This window comes from Copidosoma floridanum, unplaced genomic scaffold (assembly GCF_036245765.1).
Source record: "Copidosoma floridanum isolate Cflo_tuat_1 unplaced genomic scaffold, Cflo_Japanese_pri ptg000012l, whole genome shotgun sequence".
Classification (NCBI taxonomy): Eukaryota; Metazoa; Arthropoda; class Insecta; order Hymenoptera; family Encyrtidae; genus Copidosoma; species Copidosoma floridanum.
Genome location: NW_028321889.1, coordinates 2,328,061 through 2,354,328, shown reverse-complemented (window position 1 = coordinate 2,354,328; position 26,268 = coordinate 2,328,061). Strand labels below are relative to the sequence as shown.

Here is a 26,268-nt window from a genome sequence, read left to right as displayed (position 1 = left end):
TAATCGAGTCGAGTTTGTCCGTGTAGACGTCTCTTTACATTCGTTCAAGTGTACGAATTTTCACGAAACTACCCGTGTATACGCTTACCTACTGCAGTGTATACCTATATATACGCTTGCTTTGTTATATACATTGTTTCGTTAAAAGTTTGTTTTCGAGCGGCAACTTTCGCGTGGTTACGTGTTTTCATACCGAAAATTTCAACTCTAGTTGATCAACGTAATTAATTATCAAAAGCCATTTACAACAGTAAAAGTTACCATGCTGGAACGGTAAATCTTGAAAGGATCGGTTAATGAATTTTACTTTTCCGTATTGAAATTTTTTACTGTTCTAACCATAATTTTCACTCTTCGAACCATAATTTAAACTGTTGAAACAATAATTTTTAAAAATGACAAATTTTTCCCTTTTTTGCCAGCTTATCCGTTAGATTTACTGTGCAGAATGTTAATTTTTACCGGAATTTCCCAATAATTTTTATTATTATTTTCTCAGTGTACTTTTGAATATTCCGCGTATAAAATTGTTTTTTCGCATTTACCATATCGTTATGTAGAAATATTAGCACATTGTTTAACCTCCCGTGGGCAAGGACGCGACGATCACTATTTGCAGTTCTTAATTTTTTTAGTCTAACTACGTAACATTCGTCGCTAACTGTTTGCAACAAACACGTGCTGTAGTTAAAAAAAAAAGAAAAAAAAAGTTTCAATTTATTAAGCGTACATGAAAAAAGACACACACGCCTCAACCATTCGCATCTCATGGCTCGTTAATTCCTCATTACATTATTTACGTAACCGGAGGAGAGGAGAATCAAAGCCTATGAGCTGTAACCGAGGAAAATTGCCCACCCACGAAATGCACGCAGAGGAGGAGAAACAAAAGCCGAATTAGAAATTAAAAGCTCCGGCTTGTGGGCGTGGGGGGAGGTAGGAGAAAGAGATGGGCCTGCATTTAACGCATCCTCGCGCCTTTATCATTTTCCATTGAATTATTCAACGGCTCGGAGTACATTGTATACGTACCACAGCGAGCGCCAGCCGCTCACCCACTCGCGACCCTCCTCCGTATACAGCACGACTGACGCGCGTTTTATATAAATAGTAGTGCCACATATGTATGCGTCATTGCAAGCTAACACCCGAAGCTCGTTCGCGGATTCTATTTATCAAAATTTGACGCCGGATTTCGTGCCTATACGCTCGAGAGCCGTGCCGGCCGCTATCGCAAAGAGATTAGGGACTATATTGGATTTTGGTCGTATAGGAGGGGGGCCTCGAGAAGTTTGAGACCTGCCGCTGCGCTGATCGATTAGGGCGTTTATTTACGAGGATGCAGGCGACGAGTGTTGCGAACTTTTTTGTTTCTTTTTGATCAAGCGCTGCAGCAAGAGTAATTTCGTGGACGAGTCGTTTCGCGGTAAAAGCAGTCGGGTACAAGGAGGATCAAATGGAAATTAACAACAAAAAAACGGTCACTCTACTTTTGACCCTTCTTTTTCTGAAGAAAAAAATACTGGCCTGGAAAAAAGAGTAATGTCAATCATCCCCAAGGACGCGGGCCTCGAACTCGGCGCAACAAAGATCCTCGAAAGGTGAAGCAAGAATAACAGCGTTTCTCGGCGCAAGTAATGTCTTTCATCTCGGATTTTCGTCCGTAACGAGCTACTGGAGAATACCCGTACGCGTCGATTCGTAACGAGGACAAAATGGACTTGATGCCATAGTTTCCGGCGCCTTATTTTTCCCTTATTGGCGAGGTGTATCCTTTGAAACGGCCGATAACAACAACAACCATTGCATCCCGGCGGGGGGGGGGGGAAAGCATGGAAGCCCCCTCGGCATAAGCTTGTTCTTTGTTTTTCATTTCTCGCTTTGCGTTGGGGGTAGGTACTTGCGATAACGAGAACTGCTTCCCCGAAGTGAAAAGGAAATGGTGTTTCGAGGGATTTTGCATTGAAATAAGGAGAAAAAAAAAAGCTTGTTAGAGATCGATAAAAGGCATCATGATGATCCTTCGTTTTTCAGTTTAAATTATCCTTTTATTGTTTTTTTTTTTTTTTTTTTATTCGTTTGTTTAAATAATTTGTTGATGGTTTCCACGAAATGGTCAATCTTTGAAATTTCACGTCACCAAGTATACACAAACTAGTGCAAATCAGTGCTTCTGTTATTTTTGATGATTGAGCAATGCGCTTAATGAAAGTGACGTTAACTGTTTTTTATCAAAGTTTTTTATTATCAGAATGAGCCAAAGTACGAAGAAACCTTGCCGCTGAAATATACGTCGCGATGTGCACTATGGACAAAAAAAACGGTCCAAGAATGTAATATCGGCACTTTAAACGAAATAAGTGAGCCCAAGATGAATCCCAATATAATGGGAATCCGGTCGGTAAATGGTGCAATCACTTTGGGGTTCACGCCTCGCTGTGCAGTAAACACAGAGCTCTGTGTGCAGCTGACCTGTTTGAGCGATCGATCTCGCGCTACCGTATACATGTACACCTACATCTGCAATCTTGGGGTCGGCAAACCTCTCGTAGCAGGGAAAAAAAAAGGACCTTACGTATCTGCGGTTCGATGTGCCATCTGCAATATTACCGATGCCCTGGAAGGAGAAAGGAGTTACCGTTACTGCTGCGGCGATATTTTCGGTGTAAGTGAAGGTATTGGAATTGACGGGAAATTTTTCGGGACGATCAATTCGACAGAGAGATGTAACTGCGTTCTGCCAAAACTTGTGATATTTGGGTGAAAAAGGGGAACATTTTTTTTTTCTTACCGATCTGCAACGTGAACATTTAAGTTGGTGTAAGTGATATAAATTCTAACTGATAAATGTTTCGTTTCCATTATGTTAGTGCAAAAATCCGATGATATACAGTTAGCTTCAATCGTATAGTTAATTTGATACAGCAGTCATAAAAAAAATCGTGTTTCAACAACGACAGAGTGACCCATATATTATATACTTACGGGTGCACGAAATATCACTTAAGTACACTTCGGCCCTTTTGCTTGAATTGAAACTCTGCGAGGAGCGATGGTTCACTTTTTAAAATTTTTATTTCAGTCACTCCTGTTAACTTTGTTGGCAAAAAAATTCATATGGCAACATCAACGGGCGTATAAATGTGATTCCAAGAGCCCTCCGATGCACCGTACGTGATATCCGTACAAAAGAGAGTATACGTGGCGTGGAAAAAGCGAAAAAGAAAAAAAAAAAAGAAAAAAAGAAAACGTTACTCGTTGCTCGTGTGACTTTCAATTCGTTCGCTCACGTGAGCGTCCAGTGGGTTTATTACCCCCCAAAAACACCTTCTTCGCCCAAACATAATCCGCACTGCGCCTCCACTATAAAACCGTAAGTATACGAGTTGAATTGTCAAACAACTGCATAAGTAAAAACTTATTGAGTAGATCAGATACATAAAAATGGGACGGCACATAATTGGTATACCGTCGTGTGTTAACACATGCTTCAATCAAAGTGTCAAAATTTACAATAAACGTATAGGAACAGATACATCTGATGATCGATATATCAATGTTCGCGGACTCATCATCAATAGATTGTTGCCAACTTGTGGAAACCAATCACCGCGTGGTGCTACCGAAATTTTATGGCTTTACGCGATTTTTCATTGAAAAAAGAAAATCTCTCTTTCGTTCTCGCTCGAAAGATATTATATATATATATACCCAAACGAAAACGAAAGGAAGGAAAGAAAAAAAAAAAAAAGCTCTCCAACGTGATTCATCATCCCCGAAGTTGGCGACTTGGATCCTTCGGCTGTAATTACGCGAAACGAGGAAAAGTTCCCTCCACCCCGATGAACTTCCAATGGCCCCCGCATTCCTCGACCTATACCCTTTCGCTCAACTTTCCCCCCCTAAACTGTTGGCACGGTGTATCCATTCGCGACACGTGATGGGGATGGAGAGGAGAAAAAATAATCCTCCCCCCTAGAGAAAGGGGGGTAAAAGGGTGATCTGCATCCCTACGGGTGCATCCTACTTTTTTTTCCCTCCAGACCCACCGGAGAGAACCAATTTTTTCTTTTCTTTATTCCCCCCCGACGCGAGCAAAATCCCAGAGAGCACGGCAACAATAATAACACTCGCTGGGGAGACGGAAGGTCCTCCCGAGGAAAGGATCATCTCTCTCTCGCTCGTCGTGCAGCTTACGCGCGTGTCCTGGATATTCAACAGCTGGCCCCCTTTCCACCTTGTAATATACATATTTTACACGCGCACGGCGTATAGGTGTACGGCCCCGCGTGGCGAGCGCACTCGGTATATTGTATAAAGGATATACCTACCGCTTTTGGTCCACCAATGTCAAAATGGACTGTGTCATGCACTGCACTTTGTACGGCGAGGGTCGTGGGGTGCACTCGCGCTTCGCTCACGGGGAGATGAGTGTATGATTGGTACAATTGTTTACGGTAAGAGCTGGAGGTGATGTGGGTAAAACAACGTGGAGTATCGCGAGAGGAGCGCGGGGGCGTCCATTCCCATCGGCGTCGGAGCCTCGACTGGCGCCTGTTACGGAGCTTTGGAGCAGTCGGCCGCTTTTGCTGGCGCTTATGTACATATATATTTTTGTATGTACGTATGTACACCTATAGCTTGTCTCCGTATATAATGTGCTTTCGCTCGATCCTGCATTATATGACGTGACGGGCTGCACGCGACGGAGATATGCCCCCCCCCCCGGGTGGGTCCTGCTGTTCGGTACGTGGGCGATATTGTTAACAGGCTCCGGTGCAGTGGACACGACCAACAAGCGAAATTGCATACCAAAGTACGGCTGTCCCGATAATGGCGAAGCTTTTTTTTTTTTTTTTTTTTTTTTTTTCGATCCGTTGGAGTAATTTTGTCGGCGCGAAGCAAGAGCTTTTTCGTTCGGGAGGGACTCGAGCTTGAGGAAAAACAAAAAAAAAATTGAAACAAAGGATTCCTTTGCTCCGCTTCAGGGGTGGGTGAGGAAACTTTCTTACAAGTATTTCTAAAAATAGTCGAGGTACGTTAATTATACGCCCCGTCGTTGCGAAACTGTCGAAGACTTATCGACAAGTCGTTTCGAAGATATTTATTGTCATTTACATTAATCGTTGCCCGAAATTCGTGTTGGAGTATGTACCTGTACAATCTATACATTCGTTGAGTTTTTTTTTTTTTTTTCTAAATGACGAAATCAGCGATATATGTCTCGTCTCCGAGCTCGATAAATATTTATCTATTGATATACGCAGTTTTTATTTCAACGCTTTTTATCCATATACGGCGAAAAACAATAATGGCAAATAGACTCATAGTATTGATTCGTGGAAACGATAAAAAATATATAGAATTCCCTCACATGTTGTACCCTTTTTGTTTTTTTATACCTAAAAAATTAAATTTCTCAAGCAAATTTATCCCATTGATTGCTCACACGTGTGTACACCGTATACATCATATAGGTCTTCGGCGTTTCATGGTAGAGCAATACCTGTTGCGTTCTATATCGATCCCCTTTTGGACTATAATTTATTGGCAGTTAGTATACATAATATTATACATACACAGATACACAAACGGTAACTGCAGTAACGCGGCTATTGAAAATTTCGACGATGCATCGGCAATCGTAGATCGTTTGTCTCGATTTATAGGAACAACCAATGTATATACTTGACGCGTTGATTCGATGAAGAAATTTGTGGTAATTTTTTTTTTCTTTTTTTTTTTTTTATCTTCCGGCCGAAAAGTAAGTATGCACTCAATCTTGAAATAGTTTCGAAATTTCTAATGATAATTTTCTTGCCTATTTTGATATGTCGTACTAATCGTCCAAGTGTATATACCTATGTATACCGACGATGATGCTCGAAGAGAGAGGATACGAACATCCAAGGGAGGAATCAAAGGCTCGGATGCGAGGATGGATCTTAACTGAGCTGTAATCGCGTCAGACTTGAAACTCTTGTCTATGACCAATTTATCTCGAGGACGAGTGCAGGATGTTACCTGTTAGGAGATAGGAGGAAGCTTTACACCAACTTTCACGTGTGCGTGTGATACGATAGACAAGTGGAGAATTAAATGCTGACGCTATCTGGCTATAGATGACAATCATCGAAAATGTGGAACTAATCGGCACGTCAGGAATTTCAAGTGATTAACGGTCCTGTTGTTTTTTTATTTCTTTGTCTTTGATGAAAACATTATTGAAATTGCTTTCGAAATTTTAACATTGGTATATACAAGACGAGTCTGTTAATCTGTAAAACTAATGGAAATTCTTGAGTAATCGTGTTGAGGAATGAATGTGTGAAAAATATCATTTGGAAAACGTAAACAAATAATTATCAAGTCATGCGCATGGACAAACATCTTTTTTATTTCCAGACCGAGAGGACAAAAAATAATGTATGGATTGAAAACAAAGGGTACATCATAGTCTGAAAAGGGTATGTTGCATGTATAAATGTCTTGTCTCTTATTTCCTCAAAATTTGCTTAATCGTGACGATAGTTAGATGAAAGGCAATTTCGGTGCAGTGCCGTTCTCGTAGTACTGATAATTTTTCATTTTGACGTCCAGGGATACACTAGCCAGGTTTCCCGAAAACATGGACCCGATGAACCAAAGGTTGCTCTTCTCGTCGAAGGTCGGGCTGCGCAACGAGTGACGGAAATTCTTGGTCCACTCGGACTTTTGTTGCGAAGCAAACGACCAAGACACACCAGAATCGCCGAGCACGATGTTTGACTTCAACTCGTAGATGGACCGGTTTTGCGCAGTAAGAAACTACATACTGCCGGTGTTGGACATGGTCATGCCGGTCCATATTGGCGTCGTCGTGTGTACCATCACGGCCAACTCCTTGGCCACCTGGCTTATGTGACCCCGTACTTTTCCAGTCTTGAGCACGTGGGTTGGCACCTCGAGTAACTTATCCTCGAACAAGGACACGTAGTAGAGCACTCGGTGGCCTTCCCTCGACGCCGGCGACAGCGCCAGTACGTCGACGTAGCTCTTCTCGATTTTCCACGAGGTGAAATCCCGCAGCGAAAACACGATCAAGCTCGACTCGTAATTGTCGATGATGTACGCGAAACCTCCGTCCTCGTGGTCCAGCACCATGTCATCGAGCTTGGCTTTCCCTGGACTGGCCACTGCCGCAGGAAAAGTGTAGTTCGTGAGTAGCCTGCCCCCGTCCTCGAGGTCGAGAATCATCAAACTAGTCGAGCACTGAACACGATTGTACAGTCCACTGTCCAGGAGCCACATTCTGCCCGCCGGGTCTATCTCCATACTTTGGACGGACTGAAAGCTCGAGCAGTGGTTGCTGTTCTGCATATCCCAATCGGGGTACGGTTCGAGCGAGCCGTTCATCTTGCCGTTGTCGATGGCCGAGGTCCGGACTACAGCTAGCGTAAAATTCATTTCGGTCCAGACCCAGAACCGGTTCATGGCCACGTACATGTTGTCCTTCCAAAATCTGATGGCCTCGAATCGCCCGTGATGCATTTCTTTGTTGGGCTAGTCCGTGTAGTTCCACGCGAGTTGATGGGCGTCAACGAGGGCCAAGCCCACCGAGCCCACGTACAAAAGTATCAGCAGCATTTCTATAATCTACAACTCAAGTTGGTTGCCTTTGAACGTTAGGCTATTGTTCAAACGACAGCGTTGGTACGAGAGTCCGTCCAGCACTGAAGAACGAACATGCGAAGCCAAGCGGTGCACCGTGAGTTGGCTCGAAACGCGTGAGTCACAGTTTTTTTGAGCTATGAAAAAGGATGGACGATAAAAATCGATTTTCGATGGAATAAATAAATCGTTTCTCACACGTGTAGCTTCAACAGTTGGGCTTAGAGTAGTTGTCAATCCAATTGTTTGTTTGGGGCGTTATTCTTTGCACGAATTCGGTGAGACGTTGTTGTTGGTGAATGGGGATTTTTCAACGTACAGGACGAAAATCCGTCGGAAACAATTGTTACACCACATGAATTATCATTCAGCAAAAAATTACGTTGTCTGTATTGTGAAACTTTGTTAAAATATTTTTTTAATATTCGACACGTTTGGGGGCACGTCAACATTACGTGAGTATTATTTTTCAAAAAATGCATGCTCAGGTGAGGCCTCATTTTTATGCCGAGTCACGTTACGTAACGGGGGAGTCTGAAAACGTTCAGCTCCAACTGTTAAAGTATGTGATAATCGAGCATAAAATACAAATGAGTCGTGACGTTTACATGAAAATGAGTTTTCAAATCGTCTTCGAGTTAACAAAGGACTCAACGAAACTAATATCTAAGATTGCACTATCGATTAAAGTTAATTAAAAAAAAAGAGAAAAAAAATACGCGATAAGTTTTTTCAAGCCTAAAAATTACTGAGATTTCGTGAGGGGAAAAAAATCAAGGCGCTAAAAAGAAAATAAAACTTTTTACAATGAACAGTTTGTAAAGTCGTTCTTCCGTTCGGTATCAATATGTATATTTATTATTAGGTCGGTAGAAAAAACATTTTTTCACCACCGCAAATTGTGTAACTTTCTTGTGCATTTTATTTTACTTGCATCAAACTTTTAAATGTTTAATAAAATAATGTATTTTTTTTTTCTTAAAAATCCGCCATTACCTTGTTACGCCAGTCTAAAGCCCGAATAGGGTGTTCGTTGATTTCGTCGAAAGTATAATCGTGATAAAATTCAAAGAGCATATCTCATCGCGTTGCATTAATCCTTCCATTTCTTGCGCTTCGTTTGAAACTCAAAAGGAGAGATTTTTTCCATACTCACCTTTACCTTCTCTTTTTTTTTACACAGGCACGTACACGCGTGAAAATTCTACTCCCGATCTATCTTGCCTTTATCTCATTATACGATCTATGGTCGTGAATGAGGGATTTTTATTTTTAACGAAGGATCAGCTCAGGTCTGAAATGAATGTAAGCCCATGTAGGGTCCTTCGTCCTTTTTAAACGTCAAACGAATCGTGGGCAAAGCCAGAGCATGAAAAGCGACTAACAAATCCGTGCCCGATAGTTTTTTTTTTTTTTTTTTTTCTTTCATTCTTCTTGTTCGATTGTTCCTTGTTTGAAACGTGTGCCCGTACAATAGTACCAAACGCTTCCAGCGTCATCAAATCAGAGTCTTGTGTGATTAAAATCGCAAATACTTACCCAACGGAGCTTCAATATATATTTTACGTTGTCTCGTTCGATGCGATAAGTACAGTTGCCGGCCACATATAACAACGGACTTTGACGACACGCGTCGGGTCGTAGTAAAATGATAATCAGTAAGCTGAAAGTGTATAATTTAATTCTTCTCACAATAGCACTCGATAAAATGGTGTTGAATTCAATTGGTGATGATGAACCAATGGCATTTTTTTTAAATTTTCAATAATATGGATTACAACAGTCTATTGGATTTCATTATTCAAAAGCCACTATGTATAAAATATAAAAAATAAAACGTTAATTTGAATTTATTCCAAGCAAAGTGTGGATTGATTTGGCTTTCAAGATTCGTCGGGAAGTCTTTACTCAATTCAGAAAAAAAGTACCTAGTTGCTGGGAAATTTTAATGAGGACGATTTTAATTGGATTACCATAAAAATATTCCGAGCTTTGGGATGAATCGGCAAACTCGACGTAACTTCATTCCGTCAAAGATCAAACTCAATATCGTGTTGAATTCCAGTATAGCCGTTAGAGTGTTTGTAAAATAAAAAAAAGTGTACATACAGAGTGTTCCTGAGAATAAATAATATTAAAACTCGGAAAAAAAAATTCATCTCAGGTTGCAAATCGAGAGAGAGAGAAAAAAACGCGAAAAAAGCTCTTGTCAGTGATATGCGTTATATATCGCAGAAAAATCGATTTTGCGGCCACACAATCGTAGAGTTTCGGGGTCTAATTAATATACTCATATATTACAGGTGTGGCTTTATTTTCCATAAAGCTTGGCTCATAATCCTCATCAGATTTTATTCGCACCCCTGATAAGTAAGCATTCCTCTCGCACGAGCGAATTCTCATTTGGTCCAGCACTCGAGCGCGAGGACAGATAGTATAATATACGGTGGAAGTAGAAATATGCGTTTTCGATCAGACGCCGAGCTGCAGCATGTATACCTATATAGGTCATCGAGTCTGACATGATCCGGCATTGGCGCGCGTGCAGGTAAGTATTTATTACACATCACGCGCAGGTAGCGCGAGGATTGGTAACTTATTTTTTTCTTTTGCCTCTTTGGAGGGATGATATTGAGCTCGGAGATTTTTTTTTCCCCATTGCACTCGGAGCGAGAATTTTCGCGAATAGTCAAATAGGAAATGAATAATATACAAGGTATGCTTGGAACAATCGTGCAAAGAGAACAAAGTTTTCTATTGTGCGAGATTTTTATTGAAGCTTTTTAGTGAAAAGCGCGAGAAATATACAAGCTGGGATTCCACTTTTATTAAAAATCCTTCATTTTCTTGTACGGTTTTTATCGTAGACTTATTCAAGTAAATTTAATTGTTATGATAATAATTTTTTTTTTTTTTTTTTTTTTTTCGAGATATAAACTACAAAGAGTCGTCATTCGTATGTCCGGTTGAAAATAAAGATACAAACGCAAAGACCGATTTTTATATCGCCCACTTCTGCTCGGCTTTCCTTTTCCAAAGAGAACAAGCTTTTCTTTGAATTATACTTTTACATAAAAAAAAAAACAAAAAAAAAAAACCAGCTGTTTGTGACATTTACCATTTTTTTGTTACTTCTAAGATCCTTACATATAATCTTTTTGTCGTATCGGGGGCATTTTACGTGGGTCACAAAGAAGCCATATTCAAGGAAACCCAAGAATATACCCTTTGCAATTGTTCCCTTTGGAATTTCAACCACTGGTTTTATACATCCACCCGAAAGGCACCGAGAGCAAGTTTTCCTCGCGCCATACAGATTTTTTTTATCCACCGTTTTAAATTATTTTATTTGCAATAAATATTAATCTAGTATACATTTTATTTTACCGCAAATATTGTACATTTCATATTTATGTCGATTTATTTTGTTTAAATTTTACAGTAGTAAAACATTGCATGCATTATTCGATATTATGCATCAGTTGGAAAAATTACTACAAAGGGAGATATACGAGTAGTACTTACCTCTGTACGTAGCGATTATTTTAAAAGGAATATTTAAAACAGAAACGTTAGTTTTTCGGTTTAACGGGACATTTAACAGCTTATTAAAAATCGAAGATTTCAGAGAAATTTTCATCTGATTCGGGACATCTTTAATAATTGTACTACTGTAAACAGAGGCATTTGGTGCGAGTATTTACATACATATAATCCAGAGATTGCAACATCTTGAAAGTGAAAATTGCAAGTACTTATCGATTGAAACCGTACTAAGTATACTCTCTCGTAGGAAACTCCATGATAAACTCCATTCGTAGAAAAAAAAAGGAAGTCTTTCTTACCGCATTTATGAAATAATATTTAAAAAATGCGTATACAGTTAATTATTTAGTATGATTTTATTCCACAATTTTTTACTAGAGTGATTATTATTTAATTTTAATGTATTGTGTCAACTCTCACATAAAGAGTAAGAATTTACATTTAAAAAAAACAACGTATTTTATTTTGAAATAACTAAAAAAAAAAAAACAGTAAGTAATGATCAAATAAATTAAAATAATAATAATGACGAATCGGCAAGAATTTTATTTTTCAGTGATTGTATGGCACGTGATTGGTGTTTAAATTTCCCTTCCCACGTGGGATAAGACAGTGTTGACGAATTTTGGAAAATAAACCTACCATTTATTATTAAGCCAAATTAATTGAAAGTATTCAAGTTCAACACAATATTATCTGGTTTGTCGAATTTTTGTTTGAAAAAAAGAAATAAACAGCCTCACTCGTAAGGTGTCGAACCGGTAACGGGTGTCGCGTCATCTTTTAGCGAGAGAACAGACCTTACCCAATTTCTCTCCCTCCCCTCCCTGGCCATTTTGTAACCCCCACCCCATGCATCAAAAGTCACCCTCAACTACCGCCGATATCGCGCCGCCAAAAGGTGTATGCACTGAGAGCATCCCGGCGTAGCAGCACATGCGTGCGCATTGCGCAGGCTCGGCCTCCTGCTCTCTTTTACCAACCAATGAGGGACGAGAGCGAGTGTCGCCTTCTCTTCGTTGCTCTCTGCCGTCTCTCTCAGTTGCTCGGGTTCAGCGGCCAAACGAGGACAGCGACACTGCTCTCCGATAGAAAGAAATAGCTGCAAGTGGAACAAGGACGAAGGACGACGCCATATATGCCGGACGGGAACTCATATGCATGGACGTAGCGACGATGAGACCAGATGAGACGCGTTCAACGAACACAGAGCCAGAGTTCCAAGTAGCCCCCAAGCTTGATCCGTGTACGGGACGAAGACGGAAGACAGCCTCGAGAGAGCCAAAATAAGAGAGTCCGGGCAGGCGGTCGGAGAGGAGACGACGATCCCACGAAGAGAGAAAAAGAGACGACCTGATCTCGACGTTGCTGTTTCTCATTCGCCATCTGCGTGTACACGTATATATATTACATACGTAACGCGTGTGCACCCACAGACGAAATTTGTACGTATAACATACGTAACCCATTTACTATGAACATTATTATTATATATATGCATGTCGTTGCTTCGTTGATATTTTTATATTGCGTAGACATTGTTTCCCAGTCATCGATTGGCCTTACGAGTGTTTTTCATGTACCGCAAGTGTTTTCTCCCAGTCACAGAAAAAAAGGGTACCACAATGAGATTCGCGCTCTTTCATTACTGCTTTTTTAAATATTTGTTTATCAGTGCATGCATTATAATCCTGCTTGATGCAAGAAAAACTGTTTAATAAGTTCAAAATCACGATAAAAATGGTTCGTATACCTGGTTTCGTCGTCGTTGCATGCAAAGGTCAACCTAACCTCATTTCTTTGCGCCTTAAATTTTGTAGAATGCGCAAATGGGCTACGCGCAGCTATGGAGTCGTGCGCATCGGTTGCTCTCCAAAAATACAAGAATACGCGCTCGTTTTATGATAATGTTGATAAACGTCAAAGCTTATTTGGGAGTGTTCGTAATATATATAATAATAGTTATTTCGAATGAAGTTAAATCCCACTTGTTTTGCACAAATGCATCTGTACGTACCAACCCGCAAATTATTTTTTTTTTCCTTTTTTTATCATAATCAATAACAAAATAGCATCGGGGAAATGCTTGCCAGAAAGAAAACCACCCTCAGTGTGCGTGCATATTTGCAGTTTACGGTGTTTACGCACCGGCTTTTTTTTTTATCTCCCAGAACAGAACGGAGCACAGGCGCGCGCGCGCGCGGGCTCTTGTCTTGTCTCATATCCTCACTCTCACCCCACCAAACCGAGGACGACAAGAGATCTAGATACAGTTACATCGTATCTACGTGCATGCACGTAAACACGCACGCACGTACACGCACACACACACTTACACGAGCTGATCATCCTGTCTCTCTCGCTCCGGGTTCCCGGGTCGAGCAGACCAGCTTTGCATGCAACCGCGAGAAGCGAGACAGAGCGAGTGCTCCGGGCGAGCATGCGTTTACATTATCATTGTTGTTATTATCATCATATCGTCGTGTATTAACATTTGCATTCTCTTGTAACACATAGTCCCCGTGCTCGTCCTTGGCTGCTGAAGTTGCCTGCTTGGTCTTGGGTGAGGAAAAGAATCCCCGTCGTCGACGACATGACTGGACGCGAGCAACGGAGCACCGTTTCGGAGTCAGTGATCATCGGAGGGACCTAGTGCAACTGACTGAGAACGGCAAGCACACCAACTCGGAGAGGACTGCTGCGAGAAGATAAGCACGCGAACCGCAGATCGAACGAGAGACTGAGTTATACTGCTGGCTGCGTCGTCTCATGTGAGTCGTGGCTTCTCTTGTAGTGGCGAGAGACTGGCTCTTTCACTCTACTATACTACAACTACCACCTACCAACCTTCTATTTTCTCTCGTTTTCTCTCGCGGCGTGTTCTCTCCCTGCATTCTCTTTCTCTTTCTGCTTCGTTTCCCCACCTCCCTGTCAGTCTCTTTCTCTCCCTTTATCTGTCTTTACCCGTCTCTCTTTTGTATACGTGCTCTACTCGGCTCTGTATACTGATAGAAGTCGCTACCCACTTGCTCTTACGTATGATGCTCTATACGCGTCTCTTTCTCTCTTTCTTCCTTCCTCAAACTCTCCATTCTCTCTCTTTTCTCCCTATATTACTTCAATGTTATCTCTCCGTCTTCTTTTCTACTTTGCTTTTTCACCGCTACGTTCTCCATGTACGCGTTAATCGACCCTCTCTCTGTGCCTCACCCACACGACAGCTAGTCCACGTACTACACAGCATTTGTGCATCGGCCTGACTTCGTTGTGGCCCACATGTTTTCATTTTTATTTCTCTTGGCTCCTTATCTATCATAATTGATTTGAGCCATTATCTATTCTTTCCTCACGCATCATACTTTACAACAATACTGCATTGAGCGTATGGCGTATCAAGCATATCCATGTGTCACTAGTTTATAACGTACATTGTTCCCTGATACACACGTCGTACGAGTAAGTATGTGCGTGCCCGCATAAAGCCATGATTCGGAGCCACTGGGTTTATCAAATCATTACTCGTTCCCCTGCGTGTATACATATAATACACACAAGTAGCAGAACAGAATAAACACTCATGCAAACGATATCGTGTAGCTGTAGACTGTAGACTGCAGCTGTTCTCTGTACATTTACATGTATTGTACGCACTCACACCTCATTCATCAGGCATTCACACACACACACACACTTAAAGTGTATGACCAAAATGGCTCTATCCTTTTCACGCAACAACTAGTTTTATCTGTGTCTCTAAAGTGGGCATTTGCCCCTGTGTATCTGTCCTCTAACTGTGTAGCTCACATGTACACGCCACGCACCCGTGAATCTGTCCTCGTCACGCCCAAAGTAGAGCCAATAAAAAAAGGGGGACGACGACGCTTTGGTAGCTTTTTCGCTCCTCGTATAGGCCGTAACAGGGGGGAAACATCGGTGGAAAAGAGAAGGCCGCTCAGTCACTAGAGGAGGAAGGGATGGAGTTCGGCGGGCAGCGGAGAGAGGAGAGTCTACCCAGTCGATTTCGGAGCAGCAGTGATACAGGCGTCCTTCTCTGTCTGGCTTCTGGCTGGGCCGGGAGCTACAGCTCACTTTTAAGCTCTCGTATCACGCCCACGCGAGCGAGCGAGGCCCCGATACATCCTCCGTCTCGCTCGGCTGGTCGGCCATTTTCCTTCTCTGTTTAGAGCCCGGGCGAAAGCTGAAGCCAAAGTCTACTGTGCTAGCTAGGTAGGTGGATGCCTGTATACATATCCATCCGCGGCAAGGCAGTGTCAAACGGATAGTATTAGCTCTCTCTCTCTCTCTCTTTCGCTCTTTCTTCTTCTTTCTACGAGTACTATAGTAGTGCTCCCTGGTGCCTCTCTCTTCTGTACATACACGTACACCAGACGACGGCCACAGAAGCAGAAGAAGAAAACATACCCCATACACGCACACAAGAGTACGTATATTTGTACCTGAGCCCCTTTTTGTCTCTTTCTCTCTGCAGCTCCTGCTTCTCTTCTATCTTGGGATAATGTGTATATAAATACACACATACATGTATAGCTATAGGGCAAGGTGGGTGCTCTCTTTTTTCCCTCTTTCTAGCTTCTACATGTATGTACATCCAGGGGCTACTGCTGGATGCATGGCAAAAGAGCTGTGCGGTAAATTTGTGTAGAGAGCCATTTTAGCACTATCTCTCTCTCTCTCTCTCATTCTGGCTCTCCGGATGAGAAAAGGAAAAACGGTACTGTTCCGCGCTCCGTTTATTTGCCCGCTCTCTTCTCACACTTGTGTTCTCCTTTTTCCCTCAATGGTGCATCTCGCTTCCTCGACAGCAGACGTGTGCAATGCACGCACGTCACTTCGTTTGAGCTCTTTTCCTTATTCTCTCGCTCCTTGGTACGCCAAACGATTATGTACTTCTTTTCTCTCTCTTTTGCTCATCTGCTCCGTTTCGCTCTTCCATCGTGTGTGTTTTGAACTACTCTTTCTAGTCCCACATGTTTATTTGTATTTCCTCTTTCTACTTGCTTTTAACTTTTTCCTCTTTCACCTTTCTCAACTTGCTTATTTTAATATGTGTACTTAGTAAATGTGGGTGTCAAGATTATTTTTTAAATATTATTACGTATGTTTTGAGCAAGTGAATGTTCAAAGATATGTGGGCTACTCTGTCAAGGACCTACTTTTGTAGGAAGAGAGAGAGAGAGAGAGAGAACTGGCAAGTGTTAAGTGTTAAAAGTCCACATATGTGTAGCATTGAAAATTTGTTTTTGTTATCATGTTGCGGTGATAACTTCAAGATCTGTTACACATTTGCTTCTTGTTTGTCGCATATCTGCTGTACACTGTACTCACATTCTATTTTATATACATCATTTTACTACAATGTTTACAAGAAATATGGTGAAAATACAAACGTATTTTGCATTTATCCCAAGTGGTTATAAGATACAGTGATTGAATTTGTCATACATTGTGTTACAGTGCAAGATTGAAAAAAATGTTTTGCTAAATTCAGTGCAAAAATTATTTGTAGCTCTACAAGTTGATAACATATTGACAGATGAGTTAAAGCTAGAGAAACAGTCAGTGTAGAGTTGACAGGTACATAATTCAGCCACAAACACAAAATTAATAAGTTCAAGATTTCATAAATCATTAACATAAATAAGAATTATTTTTAAAAATTTATATTTTTATAAAAACTTGACTTAATATCACAACTATAGAAACAAAATATTTCGGTCTTCAATTTCATTTAATGATCAAATTTTCTATGATACATGTACTCATTAATTGCTTTTACTTAAAATTTTATATACTTGATGCATATTTCTGCTGTAAAAAAAATTAAACCCTACAAACCAGTGTCTTTGAAACTTAAATATAGTATTTTTAAATTTACAGTGATTTCTGTGTAACTGATCACAAGGTCTTTATTTAAATACTTCTAAAATTAGTGCCCTATTTTAGATTTATCAGGCAGAGAACATCTCATTATTTCTACGTTCATCTAAACTCTGCTCTAATGTAACTTAGTAACTAATTGAGTACCAGTGACTTGAGCTTTTAACAACTATTAACATAAATGTAAGACTGTAGCTATGACTAAAAGTGAAAGAGAAATAAAATTATGGGTTTTCTCTATCAATGTAAGTAACGTAGTTATTGCCTGTTGATTGTTCAGGATAAAAAAAGGACAGCACATCAATGGCTCTAGAATCAAATGGTAGCAACGTGGTATGGTTAAGCACAACTCGAGCGGAACAAGTACAGCAGGTATGCATATCGTGAGAGTAATGGGACAAACAGAAGTACAGTACAGATTTTCAAAAACTTACACAGTCCCAACAGAGAACTCATTATTTTTTACATTTTTCAAGTCACACTCAAATTTTATTGATGTTCTTAATTTTACACCAATACTGGGTCCATGGATAGCATAAATAAATTAATAAAAATTAAAAGTACACCTAATAATTATGAAACTCTTATGTTGAATAGGCCCAATTGACCCAGGCACCAGTAAAGTGCTCGATGTTTACCCAAACAGAGCAAACCAACAGCTTTACGCAGACTGAGCAAAGCAACTCCAGCTACACAGATCAGCGGCAGGTGAGACTTTTTATTATTTCACCTACTAGTTTAACAAGTTTTGAGGATATAGTTATTTTTCTGTACAATAAACGTTTTGCTTCCAAGTTGTTGAAAATTGTTCGATGCATACATAATTACATCTGCCTTATCCTGAATTTACAATGTCAAGAGAAAAAAACTTTTTTAATTTGATGCGTCATAATTTTTCCACAGTCTCAGCAAATAACAATGTTCGACCCTCAACAAATACAGCAGCAAACTGCTCAGGGTCAACAGACACAACAGCAAGCTCAACAGATGTACGTGACTACGGATAAAAAAGAAGAGAAGTCTGGCCAACAAACAACAACCACAGAATTTCCGTTCTATTACAACGTAAATATGTTACAAAAGGTGCAAGGAAACACCGTTGGGACCATTGGAGCAATTACGACAGACGACAAGGGTTGCTATCGTTTCGATGTGCAGCCAGTCGCCGCAGTGGGCTACAACACCATTATCAATCAGATGAACCTCACGACGACCTTTACGTGTGACACGTGCAACCTCGTTTTTGGCCACAGTAGTTTGCTCAATCATCACAAACGCATCCACAATACTACTCCGAGTAACCAGCAGCAGCAACCTTCACAGGTTGGTGTTCAAACGCCGACGACGGTCACTGTTGCCACTACACCAGAACGGCCGCACACGTGTGACACTTGTGGTGCCTGCTTTGCACTACCTGGGGAATTAAAAAGCCACAAAACAAACATGCATCCAAAGCCCAAGGTTCAGTTTTGCGACGAGTGCGGCAGTGAGGACCCTTGTGAACATCATCCAACTAAAGTTAAGAAGAGTGAGTTATCAAACCTCATGTTAGTATTAATTAATATAAACAACTGAGAGTTCACATGTTTTTTTTTTTTTTTTATAGCTATTAAACCAGGTCATCATCCGGTGAAGCGGCGTGGTGTAACCAGTGTTACCAAATGTCATAAGTGCAACGGCACGGGCATTATATTCATTGGTAAGCATAGTTGATTTTTTTTTTTTTTTTGAAATTATGAACGTAAAAAATGTTACTATTGATTAGATGACAATATCAAGTCTTTTAATCTGCTTCAATTTTTCGTGATCGCTTTTCTATAAAAGACTAAAATATAAACAATAAAATCATTTCTCGCTTATCTGCTAGTAAAATTCTGAAAATATGATTTAAAAAATGAAGTTTGGTAAAAATGTTATGATTTACACGTTTGTCAAACATTGCTTTTTTATTGAATTGTTCAAAATAAGAAATTAAAAATCAGTATTATAATTTGAATGGATAAACATTGTGAATTTTGTCAAAAAATCAGGCACTTTTAAATTTATTGATTACGCCTAAACAATAGTAGCATTTCTTACGAGGCACTTGGCCGTTTTTCCTCCATTTCTCATTTCATTGCTGTCATGATCGTACATCGGGTGGTGTATGGTAGGTAAACACAACGAAAAACTTGAATCCGGAAACTGTTCCCTCGCGAAGTGTACCGGCTGCAAGGCAACGGGCCGTATCATCATAGGAAGTAAGTTGGATAAAAAAAATCATAGCCACGAAATTGTTTGGGATCTCTTTTTCTTGCATAATTTCTCTTGTAAAATTGATACTTACTATTTTTCACTTTTTTTTTTTTTTTTCTTAAAAATTAATAAAGAAATCCCTATCGGTATGTCTAGATGGTGACAGTTCTGGTAACTTTTAATTTATTTTACTATAATTGTACCTCTGAGTTTGACTTTTTCTTTGACAGTTTGTCTTTTATTTTCTCTTTTTTATTGCTGAGTTATTTTTTTCTTTTTAGTTTTAAAAGTGTTAATACTATTGTTCTACTTTTGTAGCCACCTAATGTTACTTGAAAGATTTACTGGGTTTCATTTCCTGTTGAGAAAAAAAATTTGTAGCAAATTTAACAGTACTGAAAAAACATTTGATTGACTTGATATATTGTTACAAAATTTTTCTCTGCAATCGTGCAAGTACAATAAAATCAAAGTACATGATTTTCTGCATGCCTCTTGTGTTGTAGATAGTTGATTTTTAAGTATGAACATTATATTTAAAGTATATTGATAGTATTCATGTAGCGATCAAGTATTTTTAATGTTCTGCAGTAACGATCTTCAAATGCTAATTTTTTGTTTTTCTTTTTTTTGACAATATTTACATTAAATATATCGGTGCAAAAGAACATTAATCATACTTGATATGCCATTAGATCATAATTAAAATATTTTATAATTTAATAATTTTATTTCTGTTTTGGTTAGAACTGTCAGCATCTAAATTTAAGCAAATTTCACAGTACAAAACCTCTCCCCTAAGGGACAGTTTTATAAATTTGATACTCGAACGAATCAACACTCGAACGTTTGCTCGTGGACCAAAATTTTTAACAACTCAGTTGAGTATTTGTTCTTTCTCGATACAATTCAAAGAAGGAGTTTGTACCTAAATTTTACCATAGATTTTATCAAAATTCGATTTAAAAAAAAAAAAATAAATAAAACTAGCTACAAAACTTTTCGAAAACACTTTTAAGTTACACAAATTTTCAGTATTTCATTAAATTTACATAAAACTATTATTTTATTAAAAAAAACTATTATTAAAATCTATAGCTCCTCTTTAAGTGCGTATCGCAAAAGTTACTTTTGATCGAGAATAACCCGATATTATTACATTATGTCGTGACTCGCAATAGAAACAAAAGAAAAAACAAAAAAAAATCCATGAAAAATCCACGTCGAGCATAAATCTTTTTTGTAGAACTGGCCCTTTTGAGGAAAACTAATTGCCCGGTTTGTGTTTTTCAAATTCCAGGCGGAAAGGCGAACAGCCAACAACAGGAAAAGCCGTTTCACTGTAACGTGTGCGACGGTACATTTTCTAGGTATTCCTCGCTATGGTCTCATAAAAGATTGCACTCGGGTGACAAACCGTTCAAGTGCGAAGTCTGCGGCCTAGCCTTCGCCAAGGGTAAGGATTGAGAAAAAAATCGCCCATCGCTCAATATCAACACTAGTCCCCTATGTCCCTAAAAATCTTATATAACGATTTTCTTAATTTTAGCTGCGTATTTGAAGAACCACGGTCGTGTACATACGGGAGAGAAACCTTTCAAGTGCAGCCATTGTGGAATGCAATTTTCACAGTCACCGCATTTAAAGAATCACGAACGCATACATTCGGGTGAACGCCCGTATCAGTGTGAAGTTTGCGAAAAGACGTTTGCTAGGCACTCGACTCTTTGGAATCATCGCAGGATTCATACAGGCGAGAAGCCGTATCGATGCAACACCTGTGGGTCAGCGTTCAATCAAGCGACACATCTCAAGAATCACGCCAAGGTCCATACGGGAGAAAAACCACACAGGTAACGTTACTTGCCGATGCCACACCAAAATCAGCTTCATCAAATTCAGACTCATCACGCTTTTTGTAGACGCAAAAAATGCCAATGAAATGACGCGCACGTAACAGCTTATTCATCTTTTCTATTATTTTTTGAACCGTTAAGTACATGGCATACTGCTTCGTAAGGCCTGTATTTTTTTTTAACCTGAAGCATGCACTTTTTTATTTAAATATCATCCAGTGTTGTTTACCAAGGAAAATAAGAGAAAACTTTGATTCTTTCATCATAACATCATTATTTGATCTAATGCATTATTTTTGTCCATTAGAAGTGTGTCCTGCAAAGCATGAAAATATATATTGTTAGCTATCTGCATTTCTAACATATATTGATTTCTTCATAAATGTATTGCATGTAGTTATGTAAACAAATTTTGTATTGTATACATTTTCTAATTTATTAATAATATACAATATACTTGGTGTGTGTATTCAAGCAACATAACTTCCAACACTGTACATGTGGTGAAAAAAACAAATAGTAGTGTAAAAGTTCTTCTTGATATGTGGAAAAAAAACAAAATTGAATTTTTTTTTTTTTTTTTAATTATTTCCATAAGTATTTATGCGACCCGGAAAAAATACGTTTTGTCCTTATTGACGTTACAGCTTAGTACTTCGAGCAACTAACAAATGATAAATTGCCTTTTCTTTTTTATTGCTTTTCTTACAAAAGATATTGTTAATGTGTTCAATGTTAATGTAGCTAAACATTTCGCTGAATAAATCGAATTATATTAATTTAAAAGTAATTTTAAAAACGTTCAAAATAAAATATAGCTCAGTAAAGTTTAAAAATCTTGCTAATTTGCAATATTACTCGTAGGCGTCGCCAACCTAGAGGATCTTCCACGAGGTAGGTAAAAGCCAGAAATGCATTCAGTACAAACCTACTTTCACTAATATTACAGAGATACAATATTGAAACAGAATTTATCACTTTGCAATCAAATTGCTAAGAGGCATTAAGAAGCCTTTCTTATCCAATAGTTGAAACTTGGAGTTTTCAATTCAATTTGGTGATAAATCTGATAACTTGAACCAGATAAATGTATTTTTGCGCTTTTACCTCTTTTGTGAAGATTCATAAAATTTCTGGAGATATTAGCGAAATATTCATCTATTACTTTGATATCTAAGACCCATTGCCTGGACACAATTTCCTCTCACTTGAATGCTTAGATAACGTTTAGGATTATATTTTATATTTATTTTTACCAATTTTTAAGATTTTTATTAATCATCATTAAGTTTTTTTTTATTGTTTTCTTATTTCAGGGATAATGAGTCAATTATCGTTGGCTTGTAATATTACACAAGGTTTCAATTACCTAGAAAATTTTTAAAAACCTATTTCGGCCTTATTACCACAACTATTAGTCATTCATACAGTGGTGCCCATCGACAAAATAATATGAACCCATTGCATAATTCAACAAATTGTTTATTAGTTCATTCCGTTATTCATCTCAATTACTTACTTTTTTCATATCCTATTTGGGGCAGTGAAAAAAAATAACCATAGTTATTAATTTTTCTTAAAATCTATGCAAACTAATATTTTTTACCAAATTACCGTCCAGGCACTGGTTCCAAAATCATTGGGACTTTTTATTATCACTATAATAAAAGTCTTCTGCCAGTAAACTCACACTGGTACTCTAACAGAAGGAAAAAAAAAAAAACTAACATACAAAAAAAAACTCTAAAACTAAATTGGCAGTGTTTGCGTCTATTAAAAAGTCAAAAAAAGTAAGAGGCAAAAAGACACTGATCTATTTATCCGCTTACATAAAATATATAGTAGAGTGAACGAAAATTCACACTACCACTCATTGCACGTCTCCTTTTATCCCAACTCACGTAGATGTGACATCTGTGAGATCGGTTTTTCGGACCGTTTCGCTCTGAAGCGTCACCGAGCCATTCACGAGAAGTACGGCCAGACGGCAGCGCGCAATAGCAACGCCAACTCAAGCAACGCCCAAGCTAACAACAACCAACAACAAGCTCAGCAGCAAGCCACCCAACAACAGCAACAAGTCGTCGTGGTGAACGCGGCGACGCCTGTGACGGTCAGCCAAGGCCAGGGTCAAGCCGTCATGTTGGAGGAAGTGTACAAGTGCCAGGTCTGAGAACAGATACGCTTTGATCAGTTAAATTAAAAAATTGTGTAATGTACGTAGCTACTCTGTACGTTAATAATATGCTGATAGGCTTCTAGCCAGTGAATGTGAACACGAATTATGACGGAATGTGAGAATGAAAAAAAAAAGGAATACTAACCGTCGACCTATCGTGATTTGTGCGGGCATCGTTATAGGTTGCGATGTCAAATATTATTGATGTATTTATAAACAGAATAATATGACAAGAGTGATGAGTACGTGTGCAAGACGAACGAAACCATTTTTTTTCTTCTTTTTTTTCGTCGTACGATCGCTGTCATCATAAGTTTTTTCCTTGTAATGAGAGGGGATCGTGATAGTATGAGAAGTGCATCTTTAAATCCAGATTCTAATTTTCAACATACCTAAAAACTACGTTAAAAATTGTGTTAAAAAAAGTTGAAAAAAAAAAAAAAAATTTAATAACGTTTAAGTATAAAATAATCAATTAAATGGCTCATATCAGGTATACATTTAATTATTTTATACTTTGATACACACGGCTACTTTCACTGATCGACAATACATTGTAAAAAATTGTGTTTTAATATGAATATATAGTGAATCGTCGAAAATATTATATTACATAACAAGTGCGCAAAACCAACGCTCCATGTGCAAAGTAAGGCACAAGACATTTAATTTCGCGCATCGAGGGTTAAAAAATTTGTATCAATTGTTGGAGAAAAAAAAACTTGATTTTAATTATTAAGTAATTTTAGAGCACTGTTATACAATCTATTGAATTTGCGCTGGTAAAAAATACACTGTAATTAATGTAATTTGTTTTTTTAACAATGTACTCATAGGCACTCATTAATATTGAAATGAATCGACGCCTGTGATAAATAATTTTGTAAAGTGGATACACGTTTTTCCCAAGTGTTTTATAAAAATTAGTCTGATTGTAAAAAAAAAAAAAGCTTTTTATAAACGATTTTCTACTTTTTAATAACGAACCGCGTATTCACGGCTAAGTATTTGAATACCATTGTATGGAATCAAAGTGAAAAAGTACGAAAGTCAATGCACTTGAATAAAAAGAATCATAAACTAAAGTTCACTTGAACTCACGATTCCCTGCTAACTTAACTACACTATTCAAATCTTGGAGCTGTGCATATTAATTTTGATTGACATGTCATTTGACACTGTAATATATTAACATTGACGGAAAATGAATTCCTTTGTGATTCAACAATTCATATGTAATATAACACTAAGGCTGCGCGAACGTATGTACGTACATCAGTAGTATAAAATACGATATAAATATATATATATAATAAAAGAAGTCCAGGATAATAAAACGACAAGTATGCAACTGAAAGCGGGTTTTACACATTGAAATTTATTTACAATTTTATAAATTGTTTGATAAACTTATTTTTAAACATTTAAATATTTGGATTCCTCTTTTGTCACTTCTATGCTTTTTTTGGCATTTTTTCTCTTTCTACATATTCAAGAATCTTGATGATAAAACTCTGCAATAAGGTGATAGTGAATAATAGTTATATCTTATCGAATGAATGGTTTGTTAAAGGCATCTTATTACCAAAACGTGGTAATAAATATAAATAAATCGATCGTTAGATCAGTAGTTGCTTAGACTGTGTAAATGTTAACTTTGATATCTTATTCACTTGTTATAAAGACAACAATGGCCAATCAATAAGTCACTAACTTTTTTGCAAACGAAAAGTTAAACATGGAATCGAGCAAGCTGTTAGTGTAATATATCCCTCAAGTTAACAAAATTCAGAATTGTGTATAAGCAAAAATTGAAATTCTCGATCATGTAATAGAATTTTTTTTAAAGAAAAAGCAAATATGCCGTAATTATTAATCTAGTGTAAAATAATCGATAAATTTTTTATTTTCGTTCGAAAAGCGCTAGACAAAGAAATCGGGAATAATTTTTCTTTCTTCTTTCATTTTTTCCTTTCATAGAAAATAGTTGTTAAAAACTCGTGTGACATAAATATTATTCGAAATGGATACCTGCTACAGTATTTCAAATTAGTTTAGTCTTTCAATGAAACTTGGTTTCGTTCGTAATTTTAATACGAACACTAATCAATACTCTATTTTTTCACACACTGTTAATCGTACACCGATTATTTGAGTACACATTTTTGTTTTGTTTTACTTAATCGATTTTAACCTACATAGCTTGAGAGAAAAAAGGAAAATTAAGCAATGCCGTTTTTAGTTAAGAATTGTTATTGCGTATATTATGTCATCGAAGTACACTTGTATTTTTTGTGAATATTATAAATAAATAGTTCAAGGTGTTTACTAAGAAAAGAACTGTCAGTTGTTCTGTAACTTTGAAAGCTTTTTGTTTTCTTAGCTTGTAAATATCTGTAATTTGTACTTGAAGCTGAGGTAGGTATGACCTTGTGCAAACGTAGATCGTTTTATTATTTTCTTTCTGAATAAATAAATATGTATGTTACAAACAGTGATGTTCTTCCACTTGCAAGAGAAATGTTCTTATTTTGAGCTTAAGTGAACTTACTCATATACAAATGGGTGAATGAACGAGTAAATTGGTATGTCAGAGATTCAACATTATTTGGTTGAGTTAAGTCAGTCGCTTAAGAGAAAAAATTACTGGAGGAGGCACATTTGTACTACTAGTTAATTACCAGTATTTTTTATCTACGAAACTCGTTTCAAAAAAAAAATTAACATTCCCGAAAAATGGCGTAACGATAACAAAATCTTCAAAATGTATATACGTATCGCTTCATATTATGCACATTAACACAATGATTTCAATAAACAAATTTGAATTTAAATAATTTTGAGTTTTTTCATAATTTCAGTAGTGATTCCTAAAAAGCGGGAACACCAGCTTCTTCAGTTCTT

General features: G+C 38.1%; 2 protein-coding genes across 12 annotated transcripts; one reads left to right on the top strand and one right to left on the bottom strand.

Annotated features, from left to right (window-relative positions):
- Positions 1–6,531: 6,531 nt before the first annotated feature.
- Positions 6,532–7,672, bottom strand: LOC106638455 (major royal jelly protein 1). The gene is made up of 2 exons (XM_089590468.1): positions 6,868–7,672; positions 6,532–6,774 (listed from the first exon to the last, which is right to left on the bottom strand). Exons 1-2 carry the CDS (start codon positions 7,528–7,530, stop codon positions 6,532–6,534), a joined length of 906 nt encoding a protein of 301 aa, XP_089446594.1. The 5' UTR covers positions 7,531–7,672.
- A 4,555-nt stretch (positions 7,673–12,227) lies between these two features.
- On the top strand, positions 12,228–26,201 carry LOC106638539 (uncharacterized). 11 transcript variants are annotated; one of them, XM_089590515.1, is made up of 13 exons: positions 12,229–12,641; positions 12,732–12,813; positions 13,714–13,967; positions 14,996–15,423; positions 17,375–17,466; positions 17,692–17,802; positions 17,998–18,622; positions 18,701–18,793; positions 19,248–19,334; positions 20,630–20,785; positions 20,879–21,182; positions 22,050–22,079; positions 23,091–26,201. In XM_089590515.1, exons 5-13 carry the CDS (start codon positions 17,398–17,400, stop codon positions 23,356–23,358), a joined length of 1,743 nt encoding a protein of 580 aa, XP_089446641.1. In that variant the 5' UTR covers positions 12,229–12,641; positions 12,732–12,813; positions 13,714–13,967; positions 14,996–15,423; positions 17,375–17,397; the 3' UTR covers positions 23,359–26,201. The 11 variants fall into 11 exon arrangements, with proteins under 11 accessions (XP_089446646.1, XP_089446644.1, XP_089446641.1 ...); XM_089590513.1 differs by lacking the exon at positions 12,732–12,813; XM_089590520.1 differs by lacking the exons at positions 12,732–12,813; positions 17,375–17,466 and having other exon boundaries at positions 12,228–12,641.
- The last annotated feature ends 67 nt before the right edge of the window (positions 26,202–26,268 follow it).

Excerpts from the sequence above, each read along its gene's own strand:
- LOC106638539 (XM_089590514.1), top strand. The coding sequence starts at position 17,398 with ATGGCTCTAGAATCAAATGGTAGCAACGTGGTATGGTTAAGCACAACT. Across the intron at positions 18,623-18,700 it reads TCCAACTAAAGTTAAGAAGA|CTATTAAACCAGGTCATCAT; the intron begins GTGAGTTATCAA and ends TTTTTTTTATAG. Across the intron at positions 22,080-23,090 it reads CCTAGAGGATCTTCCACGAG|ATGTGACATCTGTGAGATCG; the intron begins GTAGGTAAAAGC and ends CAACTCACGTAG.
- LOC106638455 (XM_089590468.1), bottom strand. The coding sequence starts at position 7,530 with ATGCATCACGGGCGATTCGAGGCCATCAGATTTTGGAAGGACAACATG. Across the intron at positions 6,775-6,867 it reads CCAAGGAGTTGGCCGTGATG|TTGAAGTCAAACATCGTGCT; the intron begins GTACACACGACG and ends TCCATCTACGAG.